General features: G+C 38.9%; 1 protein-coding gene across 2 annotated transcripts in view; it reads right to left on the bottom strand.

The window, feature by feature from the left end:
- rims1b (regulating synaptic membrane exocytosis 1b) overlaps nucleotides 1–21,675 on the bottom strand; it is a gene marked incomplete at both ends in the record, with an annotated part of 100,312 nt that overhangs the window by 63,460 nt on the left and 15,177 nt on the right. For both annotated transcript variants that reach the window (XM_079264435.1, XM_079264436.1), the window contains one exon: nucleotides 4,602–4,815. In XM_079264435.1, the coding sequence (XP_079120561.1) occupies nucleotides 4,602–4,815 (214 nt within the window). The remainder of the gene's footprint in view (nucleotides 1–4,601; nucleotides 4,816–21,675) is intronic.

The raw sequence follows: 21,675 nt of genomic DNA, 5'->3' as shown, positions 1-21,675 counted from the left end.
CAGTGTGAATGAAGCAGCTTCAATGAAAGTAAAGTTTCACCATGAATTTATGTAAAACTTGTTAGTTCATAAGTAGCACAGGTCTATGTATATATGGCTGTTGTGAAATTCTGCCAAATCAGTAACAAAATGGAAGTTGTCAGTAATAATAGGGCTGCCATGTACCAGACACTGGAAACTGGTGCTAACAGCAAGAGATCCAGCAAGGCATGCTGGGAAGCTCCATCCACCGATGCCTAAGAGACTACATTAGTCAGTTAATTTGGGAATGGCTTTGCCACTTGTGTGTAATCAGCAGAATTGCAACAAAATGGGAAAGGTTGAACTGCTGTCAATAAACTAAAGTAGGTTTTAAATAGTTTGTAAAAACAACTAAAGTCCTGATGTCAGTCGTTAAACTGCATTAATCATTGCAGAAAATAATTGCAGAAAACCATTTAAAATAGCCTGTGTTATCAGTTAAATACTTTATCATTCAACATTACTAACTTGGCTTCATTTGAAGTATTGTAACAACAAAAATTGTAACATCTCATTCACACTATTGCATTCCTGCCCTATGGGCATTCACAGTCATGTTAAAGAACAGCATCTTCACAGTAATAAAGAGAAATAGGAACGCAATAGTGTGAATGCGATGAATTGTATTCACACTGATCAAATGGGATTGAATAATGTCCGTGATTAACGAATCTATTAATTTATGTTTGCACATATACAAAAAACAACTTTTCAATATGAAAACATACATATAAACAAATGAATAAAATCTTCCTTTCTTCTCTATCTGGTTAAACTATTTAATCTGTACAGTCATATGGTATTATCTCCTCCATAAGAACATAAATTATTCAAAGAGGCCATATTGACTGATGTTATTTTGAGCACCCTATTCTCCTCAAATAAGTCATTTACATGATTTGTTTTATTTATAGATGGTGTCTCATCTCATCACTTCCATGCTGCAGCCTGTCTGCTGTTGAAGTAATATAACAACTTTACCAGCAGGGATACTATCTTTATCCCCTATTCTCAGCACCCTTTGAGTTTTGCATGTGCACTGTGCCTGTGTGAGTCCAGTACCAGCTGGGATGGGCGGATACTGAACAGATTGAGGACCAGCGGGCCAAGGGTGGAGGGCTTATATTCAGGTAAAGTAAGCAGAAGGAATGCTTCTCTCTTTGGTTGGAGTGGAGCCCAGGCTTGGATAAAAGAGGGGCTGGGTCTTAAAATAGCACAAACAGGTTTGGTTAATGGTTGGAGGACAGGCTGATCCAATCTGGATCAAATTAATGCTTAAAATACTGTGATGGGATGGATTTTTACTTGATAACACTTGTGGCCTATAAAAAGTGTCGGTATTAAATATTTACAATGGCTTAGATCCTTATATGTTATTCATCAGTTCATTTCTCAAATATCAATAACTAACTGCCGCTTCAGACCAGCTTCAAAGCCAAGCAAATAAAAACATGGCTAAGCCTAAAAGCCCATAACTTCATGGTGAATGACTGAAATCAGTTGAGATTAAGACCCTTTACAATAGATCCTGTGTTATTTCTGTACCTGTAAGAACGCATTTAGAATTTTTTTTAAGCATTACTAGCAGTAAGTATTATGCGTTGGCATAAACAAACTGCAACTAGCTGTTTTCTCTGTCATGGCCTAGATCATGGGTGTCTAGCTTCAGTCATCGAAGGGCCACAATCCTGTATTTTTCAATCAATCTCTGCTCCTATACACCTGATGCAAATTAATTATTCATTGTGCATGACCTTATGTGCTGCTGGATCTATTCAATGTAGCTATGCTATGTGTGTTGGAATAGAGATGCATTGGAAACTTGCAGGACAGAAAGCCCTCGAGGACCTACTTTGGACACTCCTGGCCTAGATTCTTCGTAGGAGCCTAGTCTGTCGCTGTCATCACAGAGACTAATGGAACATTGGGATGAATGAAGCTAAAATATTAGCTTCACCAAAAGTTAGCTTCAGTCATTCTTTTTAGTTTTCAGTTTGGGGCTCCAAATACATAATTTCTATGTCAACAAAATATCCACAATATCAAAACACCTAAACTTGTCTTTATGTGGACATGGCTGCAGTTGACAAACAGGAAAGTATTAACACTTTTGCATCAAATGATCTTTAGCTGCGTTCTGTGTTTTCAAAATTCCTGAAGAAAAAAGGAGGTTAATGAAACTTCTTTCTGTTTGCTGAAAAAGAACTAAAAAAGATGCCTTCAATGGGCAACAAACCTAGACGTTACCATGCTGGGTGGAAAAAAAAAAAAGAAAACAATTTTTGGGTCAAGTGCATGTTTTGTTGAGAATCAGGGCCAAACATATGGAGGGTTTCAAGCATGTGACTTATGCAGGCCTATGTTCTGTACCTTAAGAAAAGTGGTGGTCAAACAAACCAGAGCCGATAAAATCACGTTAAACTGCATACTAGAGATGTCCAATATTTTCAGCTTACCAATATTATCGGCCATTATTGGCATTACAATGCTTTATTGGAAATGATCTGTATTGGTTTTTACCTTTTTAAGGCCCAACCTTCACACAATATGCACATTTTATATATCAAAATTTTCAGCTAAGTCTCCTCTAACTCAAATGACAAACTATAAGAGATGTAATGTATTGTTTTCCATTTATTCTTTTTTTTTTTTTTTTTTGGCAGAACTTGCTCAAAAAATATTGGTATTGGTTGATATCGGTATCGGAAATTAAGAGTTGGACAAATATCAGTAAAAAAAAAAAATTGTATCAAACATTCCCACTGCATACCTTAAAACAATTCAACTGTGTGATGGCAAAGATCCTCAAATGTTATTCAACAATGATTTAATTGAAGAAAAACCTGTCAGTTCAGTGGGCCAATATCAGGAATTATCTGCTGCTTGTTGAAAGGCAGACTTTTCATGACAAACCCTGCATTGTTTCTGCTCCTGGAAATACATATGTTGGTGTTTTTATGGTGTTGTTGCTACATGTGTTTGATGTGAACCATCTGTGGCCCACTGTTTCACTCTATAATGGCCTCAAGTTAAAATGAGCTCAACTCACATGTTGTCATCAGCTTCTAGCTAACAGTCTTAACAATTAAAACAAAGGAACTGCAGGTTTTATTGGCCATTTAGCCACAACCTAGCAGAAGCTAATAAAGGTGGCCGAACCAGCTAAACTCTAGCATGCTTTGATCTAGCTTCTTTTAAACTTTACCAAAGGTTCACAAGCCACTTTTTGCAACTTCTATTTATAAACTCCTTAGTTTGCACTAGTTTTTCGGACTTTGTGGTTGAAAATTTGGTTACACTTGCGTAACAGATCACCATGACCTATGAAGCAATATGTAAAACACCATCATTTGGACTGATAGTGGTTTAGCTGACTCTATTGTCAGACTAAGATCCTGATGAAAAAAAGTACTAGGAAGCCAAGAATCTGCTCCCTATTGCTATGTTTAACCAAATATTCTGGTCAGACCAGATACTTTTATTCAGTCGTTATGTTTAATAGTTAATGATACCTAAGACGAATCACCTGAAGGGGAATCATGTGAGGAGGAGGGTCCAATCGAAGCCCCACAAGCTCTATAATAGACATAGAGCGCAAACTTTGTCATCTGCTGCAGCTGTTTCGTGTGAATGAATGAAGATGGTGGAAGACAGTTTCCCTGCTTGGGCCTCTCTCTCTGCATTGTAGTCAGGCCATTCATAATTGAACTTGTGCCTTATATAAACTCCACCACATAATGGCATCACAAAGAGTCTCAGTTTGCTGCTGTTGTTTTTGCTATATTCATTGAGTATATTTTGGATTTGAACACCTGAAGCAACCAAGAATGACACAAATGTAAGACATTTTCCACCCAACAACAACACAACATGCATAGCCTAAAATTAGTTAAGTAGACTACCACCTCATATTACACACAGATGATGTAACATCATACCAAACTCAGCCATGACTTAGCTAAGTGTAGTTGGATTAATAACCCTCTGCAATTACTAAGCCTGACATTGGATGAGCAAAAAAACACTTGTTTACTGGCTTTGTGGCTAAATCATGCATCTTTTCACAGGGTCTCCTGAGGTATGACCAACAACCACCTGAGACTCTGGCAGTTCCCCCCTGTTCCCATGACAGGCCTTTATCTTGCAATCAGGCCGGTGTCTTTCCTTTTGTTTTAGTTTTTTATGTGCTGTCTGTACCCAAGTAGTCTTCTCCTTGTGGTCGTGGACATGTTGCTCAGTGAAACAGAACAACCATTGGCTGACATGCTTATTTCAATGGCTGCAGTTCAGTCACAGAAAACACACGACAACAAAGATGCTCAAACTGGTGTGCTTTCATGGTAAAGTGAGGAAAAGTGATAACTTCATATCCATTCCACACACATTAAAGCATCAGACTTATAACAAGCCTCAAAGCCATTCTTCCAATACACTTTGGCCTCACCAAAGTGTGACAAGGAAGCCAAAAAAAGCAAGAGACAACACAGAAGCAGGAAGATTAACCATACATCATCTACAGCAGAAATGAGGTGAGTGTGAAAGGGGAGAAAGGAAAAAAGGTCAGAGGTCAGGAAACTCACATTGTTGGAACGCAGAGAGACCCGTCCTCCACAGCGGGCACAGAATTTGGTCTGGCAGTAGGAGCAGAGGTGGCCGCAGCCATCTGCAAACTTGGTTTTGTGGCAGATACCACAGGTAGGTGCGTCGTCCTTCTGCTGGGTCTGTTGACGTCGGGTATCTGCCCCAATGCGACGCACCTCCTGCTTGTAACTCTCAAACTGCTGGTGCAGTGTCCTAACAGGAAAGGTGGAAAGACAGAGGTTGATTCATTATTGGTACGACACATTAACTTTTTGGTTCTGTGATGGATTTCCAACACAAAAGCAACCCACTTTTATAATAGAATCAAACCCTCATCAAATAAAAGCTCAGTTGGGTTTTGTACTGAGTGTCTCACAGCATGTCATCCTGCTTCCTGTCTGTGATGGAAATAACTCGTGTGTGTGAATTGCAAATCAGGACATGTGAAAACACCCTCAATGTTGTTGCACAGAGCTGTTAAACGAATATGAATGCATTCACACAGAAAAGCTTGTATCCAGGGACACATATTTGGCCTTTAAATACCTTACTGTGTGGGAGAGGTACATTTTTTGAAAAATCACGCCCTCATTTCTTTATATTTCACCTGCAAGCAGCCAGACTTTGTCAAGCGTTAACATGGTCTCGTAGTTTTAATACCAGATCTTTACTAGTAGGTTTAATAGTGCTCCAGAGTTTCTGAGATTTTATAGTTTTTCTTTGGACAATGTGGTAAAAGTGCATTCTATCTGTTAAGGCCTTTAACACCGACCTATGAATCACAATCATAAAAAAGCTCCTGATTTAAAGCATTACGCAAAGTTGTATCAATGCTGACAACAGACAACTTAACAAAGAACCAGTTTCATATCGGCTCATTAGGCTCTTTATTATTAGCAACCAGTAGCGTACACATGATTGGTTCCAATTTATTTAATTGTTTTTTAAAAAACACCAAATATAACAATGTCACAAACAAGAAACATTTTTGCAGTAGCAAGATGATTCCCAAAGAGCTGCCAGCTCTGCAAAGCCCCATCAGAAATATCCTCCATGCACGGATCACTGTCAGGAGGCCATTCATAAGGAAGGGAAACATGTACAAAATGCAGGCATATGCCACATGACACAAGAACTGAACTAACTGATAACGGATGAATCCTCCCCAGATCCCTTCAACATTAACGAAGCAGAGTGAGATCATCTAGACAGAGAACTAAACAAAAGGTAGAAACATCCAAACAAGTATTGGAAAGTTATTTAAGAAACTTGGACAACTATTCATAAAGGCTATTTCAAGAAATGACAACAAAACTTATCTAAAAGGGTTCAGACTGTGTTGAAGAGGAAAGAAATTATTTCCAGTGTGTCTGTCTTTAGTCATTTGCTACAAGGTGAAAGTCCTCTGTACACTTTACACATTCGCAAGCTCAGAATGCTAAACAAGAGTAATGACCCAAAGTGGCTCTTTAGTCTATATGACATTTCAAAGAACTCGTAGTTTTTGGTGCGTATCATTTACCTGGGTCTATTAAAAGCAGACATGTCTTCATGGATGTGTCGCTCAGCTGTTTGGTGAGAAACAGGCTGAAAACATAACTCCTGATCTGTTGCCTGCAGCTTTTTCTGGTACAAATAATCAAAGAGACAATGATTGTCCACCATGACCAATCCAAAGGAGCGATGCTATACCAAATAATGACTGGAATGTTTAAAAATAACTTCAGCTCCCAGTCAGTCCATAATGATTAGTAAAAATGGGATTCCCAAAAAGCGTACGATCTCCCAGAGTATAAAACAATTCATAAATTGCTGAAAAGATTAGTTTCCTAAGCTCGGGGAATGAGTCTCCTCAGCAGAGCAGTTCTAGCCGTCTGTGCTGATAGAGCTGCAGAAGCAGACATGCACAGTTGGAACAGGGAGGTGACTGACGGTCTGGGACTCATCCCGGCCAATCAGCTGGCACAAGACATGCCTGGAACAGGGACAAGAATTTTCTGACGTAGACTGTCACATAAAATTTGGAAAGCATAAATGTAACTAGAAAAGCAATCGGAGAGCACAGACCTCTGCCAAGCAGCTAATTTCCACCCATAATGTGATGTTCTAGTCCTACATTCATTTTATATGAATGCACAATTAGATTCCTAGATTTAGTGATAATGAATCTACAATGTCTTGGCTATATTGTGGTGTTTGTTGTATGCTTATATCTCTTAAAGTAATTAAAATTCCAAAGATTGCCTTTTTTTTACTGGACTGGATCATAGTATCCACAATTTTGCTGAGATCCTGATCAGTCTTTGACATCTTGTAAGAAATTTACACACACACACACACACACACACACACACACACACACACACACACACACACACACACACACACATATATATATATATATATATATATATATATATATATATATATATATAGACATATATACATGCATGTCTACAGAAAATCCCACAATGATAAAGAATCTGGATCCAAATGGTGATACAAATCCCTCCCAATATTCATATTATATCTAAGTTAGACCAAGACCCATTCTCAGGAAAATAATTGTGAAAATCTGTCCAGCGGTTTTTGATTAAAATTGCTGGCATACAGTCCAGTCAGACAAAAAGCAGACAGATAATAGTGGGTAGTAATTATAACAATCATTTGCAAACTGCTATGAAAGGAAAGGATGAAATCATTTCTGTATTAAAAATCAAACATAGTTTTGTTGCTAAGATTTTACCTGAAGACTGTAATGGCTTCAGGAATAAATGTTAAGGCTACAGTGCAATCTACTCAGCAGAGCTGGGCCATTTGAAGTTCATTTAAGTAATTTTGTTGTGGTTCCTGCTCTGACCTGTGCTGCAGTGGGTGTGCCTGTTTCCCTGGCAATCAAGTCCACACCAGGTTCTCATCGGGTAATCAGCAGCAAGATAAAAGGCCAGCTCAGTTCACCAGTCATCGCCTGATGTGTCATCTGCAGTAACAGCTCTCGGCCATTGCAGCATTTCAGCTTAAGAATTTAAACTGCTTGTTTCACAACTGTCTGTTCTGTCACCAGTGCATGATTCTTGCCTGCCTGCCCGTCAACCTGCCTGCCTGCCTGCCCGCCAACCTGCCTGCCTGCCCGCCAACCTGCCTGCCTGCCCGTCAACCAGCCTGCCTGCCCGCCAACCAGCCTGCCTGCCCGCCTACCATTCTGCCCAGGAGAACAATAAACCTGTCCTAGTATCCACATCCAATCTGCACTTGGGTCCTTGTTTGTCCAACACTACAACAAATTTAGCCATAAAACAGATGATCACTTCACAATGATTGCGTCATTCTATACTAATAAATCTATTTTGAGCCCCTAGTCCACAGCTAGTTGACAAGGAAGACAGGGTCAAGCTTTAAATAGAGTGGATACTGTGACTCATCATCCAGCTTTTCACCAAACACATATCAATGTTTTGGATGTAAATAAAAACTCAAAATTGAAAGTTTACACATGATTTTCTCCAAAAAAAAAGTTTATTTAAATTTGCTTTGATTTGTCCAAATGATGATAAAGTAGACACTGAAAAAAAAACAAAAAAAAAAAACTTCTGCCATATTTACAGCTGAAAAATAACATGACATCGTCATGGCAGCAACATCATACACCTGAACCCTAACCCCAATGAAGACATCTATCCTGCCGATGGGAGACCAGGGGCTGAGCCAAGATCAGGCGCCATGGGAACAGCTGTCAGAAACAGAGGGTGCATGGCCGGTTGTCATAGCAACATGGTGGCGTCAAGCACCCGGTGTCAACGGGTGTTAGTGCACCAGCTGTTCCTGTTCTGAGGAGCAGTCTTTTCTGAGGTTTACACACATTCAGCAGAGAGCACCAGAAGACTTAGAAATAAATCTGTGCTCTCAGCCAAGAGCCTGAAATACAAACGAGGATATGTATATATAGAATTTGGAATAATTTTTTTCTTCTATCCATGTGATACATGGGGAATATCTGTCTCAATTAGCTTCCAGAATAAATAAAATGTTTGGCCCAAATATGGCCAAGGATTGTACTTCAATCCATATTTGTTTTTTTTCTGTAGACAGTATTGCCTCTTTAATATTTCAACACAAACTCTGCTTCTTATTGACCAGATATGCTTCATACAAATACACTTACTGGCCACTTTATTCGATCCACCTTGCTAGAATTAGACTGGATGCCTTTTAGCCTTTGGAACTGCCTTAAATCTTGGGGTCAGATTCAACAAGAAACATCCCTCAGAGATTTTGCTCCATGTTGACATGATAGCATCACACCTGCTGCTGATTTGTCAACTGCACGTCTATGATGAAAATCCCCTGTCCCACCCCTCCCATTCTCATTTCTAGATATCATCTGGAGATGATTTGAGCTTTCTGAGAGTTGCATTGTCCTTCTGGAAGCTGCCATCAGAATATGTAACACTGTAGTTATGAAGGAACGAACACGGTCAGTAACAACACTCAGGTAGGCTGTGGTGGAAAAACCATGCCATTGTGGTGCTAAGAGGGTCAAACTGTGCTGCAGCCAATGTGGTCGGCTGATTAGATATTTGTTTTAACAAGCAGTGGCTGATGACTGTATATTTCCCTGACGAAACTTTACATAACTCATGTCAAACAAGGATTGTGATATTTCAGTGGCATTTGGCCAATGCATCACATGCTACAACACAATTACATCCAGATCTTAATCTTTGAACCAAACCTTTCCCATATAATACCTGGTGGTGTGTTGTTTGTAAGTCCTCTGGGGACGAAGGGTATTTTAGAGAAATATACCTCGCCTGACCTTTTTTTTTAGTTTAAATGCTAACAAACACCACCTTTCAATGCCCCATAATGTCCTATACCTTGTTTTTTTATTATTATTTTGAACTGAAATATCATAAACTGCTATGTATATGAGGCTCCTTTGCTTATTATAATTATAAAGTATTATAATTTCGAAGCATGAATAAAGGTACTGAAAGGGACTGAAGCACCGCAGCGTTCCGAAATCACTGTCAGTTGCACACACTGTATCTGTTACCAAGTTATACATCTGTTACGACGCCGTTGTGTTGTTTATGTTGAAATAAACTACTTGAGTAATGCAAATGTTTGAGCAATTACGCATGGTATGTGTGCGTAAAAGCTGTTGTTTTCATAATTTATCGACCTTGCAAATACAGAAGGCAGCTATCCGACTGCTAATGACACCGATGCATAGTGATTGACACTGTTTGGAGGCGTTTCCTGAGGCATCATCGGCTCTGATTGGACACTGTCTCACTTATGAATGGGTGATGCCAGAACTACCGTCCGAAAGTCTCCCGATTACGAGGGGAAAAAAAGTAAGTTTCTATCTTTTACGGTTTGAAAGCTATGCCCGATTAAACAACATGGTTCCTGGCATCGCCGACGATGCCAGCATCCCCTGAGTGTTAAAGACATGAAACCTAATCCTGAGGTTGAAAGTTCAGTATTGATGCGTAAGAATTATGGCTGACACATTAATCTTCTATAACAATTCCACTACCAGATAGTGATGCTATTCAGCTTACTGACACCAGAACCTCACAAGTAAAACAAACATTTTGATTTTATCTGGTCTGAAGTGAATACACTAGGCTTTTTGGATTCTTACAAAGTAGTATGTGCATTCCTGCACCTATGCTTGACAGGTAGCAGAAGGCATTAAAAACGTATTAAGAGTAGATGTTTTCATGTGTTCTTGTCTGTCATTAAAGGAGAAAACCACCTAAAGTGAAAATATCTAACCTATTGTTCAGCTTCCTTAATGACATAAAAATGCAGAAGTTGACAGAAACACAAGCAGCAATTGTGACCTTTGACAGAGTTCACATATTCAACTAAAAGCATAAAAACTGCCTTTAATCTTGACTCAGCTGGAGATACATGAGAGAACAACTCAACCATGCAGACAAAAACACAATCACTCAGAGAGGACAGGGGGGGGGGGGGGGGGGGGTGTGAGATGTCCTCTCAGGTAAAGACATGCTCTTTGTGTTCACTCCACTGTGTTTATTGATTACATGCCTGAGCCTGCTGCCTCCCTGGAGGTCAGCCACCATGCCTGGGAATGCAGGAGGTGACGGAGCACTATAATATTTTAGTGGAGTCATGAGGCTTGCGAGCAGTTTTTATGGAGAAAAATCGATTCTTCTTGGATAAACAGTACATCAAGGGCATGCTTCCCTGCAGCTCCTCACAAACATATCTATTTAAACATAACACTGCTTTGCAGTACAATAACCCCTAACATAACTACATATTAATGACATAACAGTAATTTTGTACTGTTTGCTTTTTGACTTCTTTAAATTTCACTGTTGATGTAAGTACAAACATTAATTGTGACTTTCTCAAATTTGGCACAGATCACTTCTATTTCTGAACATGTGTTGCACAGGCAATGATGTTTCCACATTATAATCCTCCACATGCTTTTCTCAACATGTGTGACGTAGAGAACGGTTGTGCAGTTAAAATTGTGATGCTATAGTTGTTCAATATTATGAGTGATAATTTTTCTAAGAGGAGATGAAGATCCATGCGACTGTAAGACTGGATGGGGGTGAAATGAAAATAAATCTCTTTTAGGACAACAGAAAGAACATAGCTAAATGGATCTCAAGAATTCTTGAGTAAACAAACTCATTTACCTTTGTGTAAACATGGGATTTTTTGTAAAACATTGGGACAACTTGGCGATATCTGAGATTAATTTATAGTAGTGTAAATATTCCAGGATTTCCTCCTGAGAATTGCAAATGTTCTTTTTTATTCTTATGTGACTGCAATCATATAGCCAGTTATTGGAGTTTTAATGCTCAAGCATCCATACATGTCCATCTATATAAAAAAAAAAAAAAAAAAAAAATATATATATATATATATATATATATATATATATATATATATATATATATATATATATATATATGTGTGTGTGTGTATGTATATACATAAAACAAGGGAATTGCTCTATTCACTGGCAAAGTAATAATGCTATTTTGTATTACAAAACCTAGATTTAACAGGTCATAGATATTCATCAGATTGACATACATATCTTCAAGCCTCTGGCTAGAAAATAAGTTAGCGATACAAAGCACATTTACAAAGCTCTGAAAACACAGCAAATTTGGCCAACTCGAAACAAAACCCTGGATGTTTCAGATGCTAACTTGATAGCTCTGAAAACAACATGTAGAACAAAACAAACTCAGAGTTTATCAAAGGTTTCCTAAGATTAGCATTACTTGGTCAAAGATGGAGATAAGTCAGAGTTAGGGCTAAAATAAATTGTTTTTCAGTTGATCCAACTACTTTCATTGACACAGTGCTTATGGTTGACAAGGTTGCAGGTAAAGTCAATGTTACAACCTTTTATCAGTTGTTGTCTTTTGTTTTGCATGTTTACATTTTGCACTCCATTAGCATCAAATGTCACAGTGTTGCGCCTGAGCCAAACAACGATAAACTGTTTCTTTTTTCCTGGTAAATCACAAAACACCTTGATGAATTAAAGTCACCTAAGAGGGTTGCACTCCAATAGTTGCAGTTTAAAATAACATGACTGCATATTGAGATGATAATTGATAATAATGAACTATTTCTCACAATTAAATGACTATTAACCCTTTAACACCTACACAATAAAAGGAACATCCAATAAATTAAAAGCAAAATTGTCCAAATGATGTCAGTTTAAACTCTAATCAGCCTTATCATCATTCTTCAACAAGATACCATCCTGAAGTACAACGTGTTTAATCTGTTTATCTTGCTCTTTATAAAAGTACATGTAAAGTGTCTGTATTCATGTAGGACTAATGACAAACAAAACATTTTAAAAGCAATTGAAAAAGCTCTGGGTTTACAAAATGTGCACACAGTGTCCCATGTGTAGCTAATGGACAGTTCCCAGTCCGTTTCAGTGCTCACAGAAAGACACAACCATACTCACAACTGTAAGTGCATGAAATTCACTGTTGGGTTGTGGTACTGGTTAAAGTCCTCATTCTTTAGACCAAGACCGAGCACCAGCAGGGAGACTAAGCCAGATGTGGGTCAGCCCAGCTGTGTCCCTGTCAAAACAAGTGTGTCTGAACAAGCACACATGCAGCTATAAACAGTGACACAGACCATGCCCATCCCTCCAGCCTCTCAAGCACTATGCATTCCCTCCTTCTTTTGTTCTCTCCATCTTTCCCTCCTCTGTCTTCGCCAGTCATTGCTGTTGAGTTGTTAATTAGCACCGCTATGAATACACAGCCCAAAGACAGGGAGTGGGTTTGGAAGGGTTATTTGTGCCTCATCAGCTGATCTGCAGTGATGCCAAGCAGCTGGAAGAAGAGAAAGAAGTAAAAAAAAAAAAAAAAGTAGTCTGAAAGTTTCTGATTCTAATAAAGGGCAGCAGGAAGTGCTGATGTTTGTTAAGCATTTGGCTCCTTCATCACTGACTTTACATCTATAGTGTCTACAAATGTCCACAAATCGCTCAGCACATTCACACTTATGATTGTACTTAAACTTGCTCGGTTAATGTGATGACAGACAGACATTGTCTGAGATTGGTTCCATCTGTGGGAATATGTTGCCTTAGACCAGGTGTCCCCAACCCTGGTCCACGAGGACCGGTGTCCTGCAGGTTTTCCAAGTGGGCTAGCTGGAACACACCTAAGTCAGACAGAGACAAGCTCTGCACATGTCTGCTAAATACACATTGATTTGAATCAGGTGTGGTGCAGCAGGGTCACTTGGAAAACCTGCAGGACACTGGTCATTGAGGACCAGGATTGGAAATCTCTGCCTCAGACCATGTATACACACAGCCAGATTTTTGTAAAACCAAATATTCATTTTTATTTTAACTTTCAGTCCTTTTGCTCCTCCAGTACTGGTTAAAGTCAACGCATCAGTTTTTGACTGTGTGTCTGCGTCACTTTGTTTTATATATATATATATATATATATATATATATATATATATATATATATATATATATATATATATATATATATATATATATATATATATATATATATATATATATATATAATAACTAGAAAGTCAAAGGGGTTTAGAATAAATACACGTATAAATACAAATACATAATATGTAAAATATTTTGCTTAGTGCAACTTTTACATTTTTTTAATTCTTTAGAAATAAACATTGGTTCATTAATTGATTGAATATAGCTTCTTCTGTTTAGTTCTGTGGAAACTGTGGCAAATGTGTGGAGTGCCATGGTTAGTTAGAGTCTGACTGAACATATGTTAAATCAGCATGTACTATCTCCTATTGATCACCGGCTCCTGAATCGAGTCCAACTGAAATCATATTGTGACAGAATTTGCTATGTAAGAAAACTTTGAATCATCATCCATTCATTTGATAGAATATAACATGGTGATCAAATTTGTGATTTACATCCCCACACTGTAACGTTGTACGCCCCAGGATGTTTGGACATCTGAAGGTGAAAGATTGGGTTTGGTAAAAAAAAAAAAAAAAAAAGTAGTCTGAAAGGACATTAACAGGAAGTTTTCAGGAGATTTCGGTTTGAAGAAGAAAACAAGTGTTTTGGATCAATAATCCAAGCATTTCAAAAAGCACAGGAGAGGGTGTTGAGGAGAAAATGTGTCTGCCTCTGATGGAGCTAGAGACTGAGGAAGACAAAAGACATGTTGACACATGCTGTGAGATGGAAAGTAACAGATAGACTCTGGAGTGGAGGCAGTGATCAGAAGAAGGAAATGAAAGAGAGCAGACAGGGAGAAAAAAGACACAGGAAGACAGGAAGAAGAGGTAACAGAATCACATAAGACTTCCCATCTCACAACAAGATGGATCGACAAACTGCTGCCTATGTGGAGGAGGAGGAGGAGGAGGAAGGATAACAAGTGAAGAAGCTAAGGCTGAGCAAAGAGAGCCAAGTCGGAAACAAGCGTGGGCCAAAGACCAGCAGTAGAGAGAAGCCGATGCATCCGGAGCTGCTCTATAAATACGACTGGAGGAGAGGAGTGGATGATGGAAAGAGGAAGTGGAGGTAAAAGAGGGGAGACAGAAAAAGGACAGGCAGATTCTCTACACTCACTTTAAAATGGCTGAAACATTACAGATTTTCTCAGTCGTTTTGGTGCATTTCTTACAACAGAATGAACATTTGCACAAGTGGTGTGTTTCCTTAAACAATTAGTACAAACTGCAGAACTTGCTAAAAATAGATAGCTTATTCATCAAAAGCAAGTATTTTATGTCAATGAAACTGTCAGAGCCATAAAAATGAAAAATAACTTCATCATTGCGTATAAACAACATACTCAAATGGCTTAGTCATGTTTTCATTGTGACAGTCTGATGTGCAACCCCTGTGCATCAAGACAGTCTGGTCTTCTTTGACCAGATACATCTACATCACATTTGATGTTTTTCTTATAATGCAGCGAGGAAAGCATCTCCATCTTCTGCAGGGATTTTTGACAACTAGCTTAACTCTTTTGTATTTAATGATTGGTGACTAGTCTGAAGTTGTAAGTTATAGTTAATTTTGACTGATATGAACAAAGCATAATATATTTAGGTAAATTAAAGAAGATATATAAAATAAGATATATTACATAAATAAATAAAATAAGACATATAAATCCTCAGAAAATGTGAAAAAACAAAGAAAAATAAAAACCAAAAAGAAAGAGCTACAGATGGGAGCTTCACCAAATGCAAACATCTCTGTTGTCTTGATTGCCTGTAGCGAATTTTCTCACTGACTTTTAGAAAAGGGACTCTATCTCAACATCCCTCCAGGCTGTCAAGTGGTTATGCTAGCAGAGAAAAATGCACCCAGATGGCCAGTGTGTATCTATCAAGGCTGCACTTTCTCAAACAGTCCAGTCAACTGATGCAGCATTGCATCTATGCTGTGTCGTAATCTAAATTATCTGGGTAATGAGATTGTGGCAATATATGCTCTACAACCAACAACTATATTTTCTATCAAAAAGGTGTTGGTTCAACTGGAAACAAACAGTGACAAAGAAAAAAAAAAACAACTATGGTGGACATCCACAAGACAAAAATGGCTGGAGGTCCTCTACAGCAATGAATTATTCCTTTAATTTATTGATGAAGTCATTTGCATTAGTACAAGAGAGATGTGAGATTTCTGAGTATTTTTAAAGCTTAAAGAGGAGTTCACGTACTACACACCTTACACTATCTATTTATCTATCTATCTATCTAGCTAGCTAGCTAGCTAGCTAATGGATCTTTTCCTGGATCAGGATTTTTTTTGCGTTTCCAGCTTAATTTTTCTTCTTTTTTTTTTCCAAACATTGCAGGTTTTCTATGTTTTTATTGTTGTGAAGCATTTTGTGACCTTGTGTCTATGATAAGCGCTATATAAATAAAGTTTATCTTATCTTTTCTTATTTTACATCACAAGTTTTATTTTGCATTTGAGGCCTGCACTCAACCTCAAATCATTGGATGGCAAACATAACTATTTTATGTTTGGGTTTAGAAACCTGGCTCCATTTCTACTACTCAATAAGACATATCTTACTTCTTCACAAATGAAAATAAAAATGCTGTCTACAGAGTACACTTGTGTAATGATGGAGTCTGGCTACATAGCATCCTGTGTTTAGCTCATGGCTCTGGACTGCACGAGCCCCTCCAGCGTTTAAATGTTGATAACTCTTTTATTGATGTTTGCAAGTGTTTTATCTGTATACTTGCAGAGTGCTTTTTTGGCAAGAGCGCCTCAGTGTATCTACCTCTATCCCTTACCTCCTCACACATTTATGTTTTCGCTCTGCTTTCCATTTATATCCCCTCCCTCCATTTCCTTTATTTCTTTTTTTGCTTTCATACCTCACTGCATCATGTCTTCAGTGCTGTAGACCACTGTGTTTTCCTCATGGCTGCACATTGTACATTCAATCCATGTTTTAGGTTTTCTGTTGATTCATTCTCTATTGAATACTAAGACATACACATAAAAATCACTTGTGACCTACGAGGCCTCTGACCGCACAGTCTACTTGGTGACATAGATACCATTTGGCATTCATTTGGCATAACAAGCGACTTCTAACTATGGTTACATGATGTTTTTTAATTCAAAATTAATCATTTAGAATTAAATACTTCGGACTTAACATATTCTCCTATACGTTTATCTGAAAATAATAATTCCAATTGGAGGTTTACATGAAACACGTCTTTACTTAATTCCTCTTTAGAGCGACCGGTTGGGAAGGATTCTAATTGGACAGAGGGTGCACGTGACGTATGGCGTATACTGGAAATAAACAAAGTTGGCTCCCTGCTTCTTGTCTTTTTAGTTGTAACTTGTAAAAACTACATAATAAGTACCAGTTTCGCCACTATTCTTATTATAATTTTGAAGAACCAGCTCAATACGAGCATACTACTTCACTTTTTTGCAGCAACTGAGAAAGAGAAGAAAGATAGACCACCGAACATGGGAGGCTAAACAACGCGTGTCATTGAGACAGGACAAGGTAAAGACCATGGTTTACATGACAGAAGAATTAAGTAGTTCGGAATTAAAATGTGAATAAACTAACCACTTACATTGGAGTTTAGTTAGTTAACTATTCTGAATAGAAATATGCATGTGGAATTAAGTGTTTACATGGTCATTTTTCATCAGTTTAAAGCAGAATTAAATTTTATTCAGAATTAAACAGGAATTAAAACTCCCATGTAAATGTAAAAATTGTGATTGATGTCCACATAGAGACAAGTTGAAGTATGTTCGCATAATTTTGTTTGAATCATCAGGACATTTGGTTTACATAGAACTACTGTTTGGGAAGCCTGAAAACAAAAACTCATTAAACCAGATCCAAAAATGAACAAATGGGGGTCATTTAAGATCTGCTATAAAAGATTTCAACGCATGTATCGAACAACTTATAAGGATCAAATCAATTTTCATCCATGAACTGGGGTTTTGGAAGGTCAAGGAGCCAGTTGAGCTGCTGTAGTGGAGCACTTAATATCCTGCTGACCTTGATTTTTCCTGCAACACTTAATAAAACATGTCTGAGAAAGAGTAAAGAGCAGACGATTTGTTCCTGTTAAAAAATTAATAATAAAATATTTATATTGTTCATTTAATTTATCAAAGGACAGGACTCAGATTACATCAATTATGGTGAGAATCTCACTAAAGAAACCATGAAACCAAGCATGGATTCAGCACAGATTGGGGCAAAAGGTCCATAGCTTTTTAGGGGATGTTCACACTGTGCCTGTTTGGTCTGATTTCAAAGACATTATGAATCACTTGGTACTGTATGAACAATCTGCAATCTGGTGCAGACCAAAGAATCAAACTCAGGTCTGGTTGAAAGCCGGGGTCTCAGTTCACTTGCACATAGACTATCCAGTGACCAAAAAGAAAGCGACATTTGTCACATCTGTTATTAAGCATAAAGTAGAAGAGGAAGTGATGCAGATTTTTGTTGGGGAGGAAGAAAAGCAAAACCAACAAACAGCATGTGTTCAGAAAATGCATGTTCTACACGCCGCAGTAAGATTAGGAACCCAAAGACCAGACTCCTGCCCAGGTTCAGTTTTACCTACCACAATCATTTAAAGTGATTAATGTTGTTTTGTCATTTTCATTTAGAAGAAAAAAGAAAATAATGACAACACATTACAAAGATTAAACTGAACTTGATCTTAAGATTTTTTTAAGTTGCATAATATTGCACTGAACAACTAGACTTCCTCCCTTTAGTCTATTATTTTTCTACTTGGGAGCTTCATACATTTGATTGACAGAATGCTACATAAAACAGATATCGTCCAACATCCATGGTTCCAGCTGTGTTTTATGAATCACAGAAGCAGCAGCAGAAAATATCTCATGAGACGCAACAACTTTCCTTGCATTAAGCACAAGTTTCACAATGAAGGCGATCCCAGCACCGGATCAGAAAAAAATTGTCCACAACAACAAGGAAAAAAAATTAAGCATTTGTTTTAAATTCCATGACAATGAAGGCAAAGACTTTTCAGAAATCCACGTCTGACCCCAGGAATATCTTGGTGTTAATTTCTTTAGTATTTGCATGAAAAAGGTCCTCAAGGAAAATAGGTTGGGAACCACTGCTCTGGTGACTAGTTAAGAGCTCATAGGGCTGCTCAGTTATGGCAAAAATTATAATCACAATTATTTTGACTGAAACTGAGATCTCGATTATTTAGTACGATTAACCATTATCTTTTAAAACATGAATTTATTTACCTTGAACAGTGGCTTTTGAACAATGTCTTTAGGATTCCACAAATTTTAGAAAACAAACAAATAACATGAAGCTTTGTCTTGACAAATTGCAAATACTGATGTAAACTGAATTGATAAATATAAGTAAAGATTAAATAACGCTGCACGTCATGGTGTTCTCGACTCCGCGTCGTGCATTATAACCGTCTAATACACGGTTTTGAGTTGTTTAATCCACTTATACCATGGTCCTAACGTGGTCTGTCATAGTCTGAAACTGATGTCGGAAGTAGGAGGTAAACTATGCCCTGCTGACAAAGGGATGCATGAAAGTATTGGAGGATTGGCGTTTTAAGCAGACGTACCTATTAAAGTATGTAAAGGGTGCATAATGAGCCTAAAGAGAGATATGTGACAAACCTGCAATTAACCTGTGTGGTAATGTACTTAACAGATAAAAGAAACAAAACCAAAATACAATCAATAAAAATGAAGAGTTGTAGACGCACTTCAAATCTTGTTTGATATCTTGCTCCTGTCCTTTCCTTTCTTTTTCTGATAATATCCTCCAACATTTTTTTTCTGAATGAGTTATGGTGCACATGTTGATATGTGCTTACTCGTGTGCAAGTAAGCGCATAGCAAAACCCAGCTGTAATGTCATGCAACGTCCCTGAAAAGGAAAATTATGGAGTTTAGTTTGTCAGCCTCAGATTGCTTCTGGGCTTTGACGGTTCCAGAAATGTACATGGTAAATGTCACTTTGCCATAAAATGAGTCAGTAACATAGAGTTTTGAGGTCAGAAGCTTAGATGAAGTGTCTTTAAGGTACTTTCTTCAAAGCCCATTAAGACCATAGCATATGATAAGTACAATATATTCTACATGTATCAAGTAGCCCATGTAGATAGGTTATGTGTCATGTTTTTGCCACCCTGATCTCCTGGCGCTCATCATTGATTACTCAATCCACCTGCTGGCTTCCTAATTGCCTCTGCTACCTCATTCAGTTCACCTGGTTTCCTTTTCTCTCACTGCCTACTTAAGCTCCCTCCAATCCCTCCTTTTCTGCCAGATAATAATCAGACCTATGTCTAGTTTTGTTCCAGCGTTCTACGGATTGTTCCTCAGTTGCCGACCCTCTGCTTCATGCCCCTGGATTACCCTCCTTGCCTTGCCCTCGACGGACACCGCTACCTTTCGGATCTTCTGGTTACCGACCCTGCCTGTCTTTGGATCTCTGAGCCTTGTCTTTGCCTGGATGAGTATTTTGCCATCCTGTTTACCTCCCAGCTGTTGCCTGGTTTCTTCTGCAGACCACTCCCCTGGACTGATCTTCTGTTCATACTCCTTCACCAATAAACTGGTCATTTGTCCAGAACTCCCTGTGTGGCTGAATTACGGATCCTCAGGGTAACTCATTACAGTATTATCTGGCCAACATGGATCCATCGTCCACACAGGAGTGGCGCTCATGTGTTGAGAAGTCCATCACCAAACTGGAATCAAGCATGCAGGACATGATGACTATGTTATCTAACCTCTCCTCAGTTGCAGCTCCACTGGAAGGTGCCTCTGTCCAAGCAACTGGATCATCGTCTCTTTGCCAAGTCTCACCTCGCCATGAACCACGTCTGACTCCTCCAGAGGTATTTTCAGGTGAGCGGAGTCAGTGTCGGCCCTTCATAACCCAGTGTGAGATCCATTTTGAATTGCAGCCCTCTTCCTTCCCGTCAGAACGGGCTAGGATTGCCTATATGATTTCACTTTTTTCAGGGAAAGCCAAGCTGTGGGGAATGGCTGAATGGCAGAGAGACTCGCTCATCTGCTATAATTACAAGGACTTCACAAGGGAGCTCATCAGAGTCTTTGACCCAGTTCCACCTGAGAGAGAGGCTGCCCGGGGTCTGTTAGCTCTAAAGCAAGGCAAGAGGCGGGTTACTGACTATATAATAGATTTTCATACTCTCTCAGCAGAAAGCCGCTGGAATGATGAGGCGTTATGTGACGCTTTCTATCAAAGACTTAATGAGGAGATTAAGGACGAACTGGCTACCCGGGAAGCTCTGAGATGTCTGAACCAGCTGGAGATGCTCTCCTCCAGGATCGATCAGAGGCTTCACGAACGCAGAGTGGAGAGGAGCCGAACCTCTAACAGCCTTCGCACTACATCAAGGCCCGTGTCACAATGTAATCCCCTGGCACAATCTCCTGTATTTCCAGCTCCAGTAGGGGACCCTGTGGTTCCCATGCAGATTGGACGGACCCGCTTGACACCACAAGAGGGCACGACGTTCAAAGGAGGGATTGTGCTTCTATTGCGGAGAGAGCGGGCACCTGGTTCACCGGTGTCCATTAAAAGACCGGACTCAGTAGGAGAGAGGAGGTTCCTACTGAGTCAGAGGTTGGTGAAATCCTCTTTAGTCTCGTTACAGGCACAACTCCTTATAAATGGTCTTCCTGAGCAGGTTATGGCATGTATCGATTCTGGGGCTGATACGGAATTCATTGATGCGGGCTTGGCAAGATCTCTTAACATTCCATTACTACCCACCTCTAAGAAGCAGAAAGTATTTGCACTTGATGGTCATGTGCTGCACCAGATCATGGAAGAGACTGCGCCTCTCAAGTTCATTGTTGGAGGAAATCACCAGGAGATGGTATCCTTGTCATCCATTCCCCTGAGATACCCATTATTCTTGGCTGCTTCACCACAATCCGCACATTGATTGGAGGACAAGTGAGGTCCTGAGCTGGTCATCCTCTTGTTA

The sequence above is a fragment of the Telmatherina bonti genome (assembly GCF_933228915.1).
Source record: "Telmatherina bonti genome assembly, chromosome: 3".
In the NCBI taxonomy this organism is placed as follows: domain Eukaryota; kingdom Metazoa; phylum Chordata; class Actinopteri; order Atheriniformes; family Telmatherinidae; genus Telmatherina; species Telmatherina bonti.
This window is presented reverse-complemented; position numbering and strand designations above follow the sequence as displayed.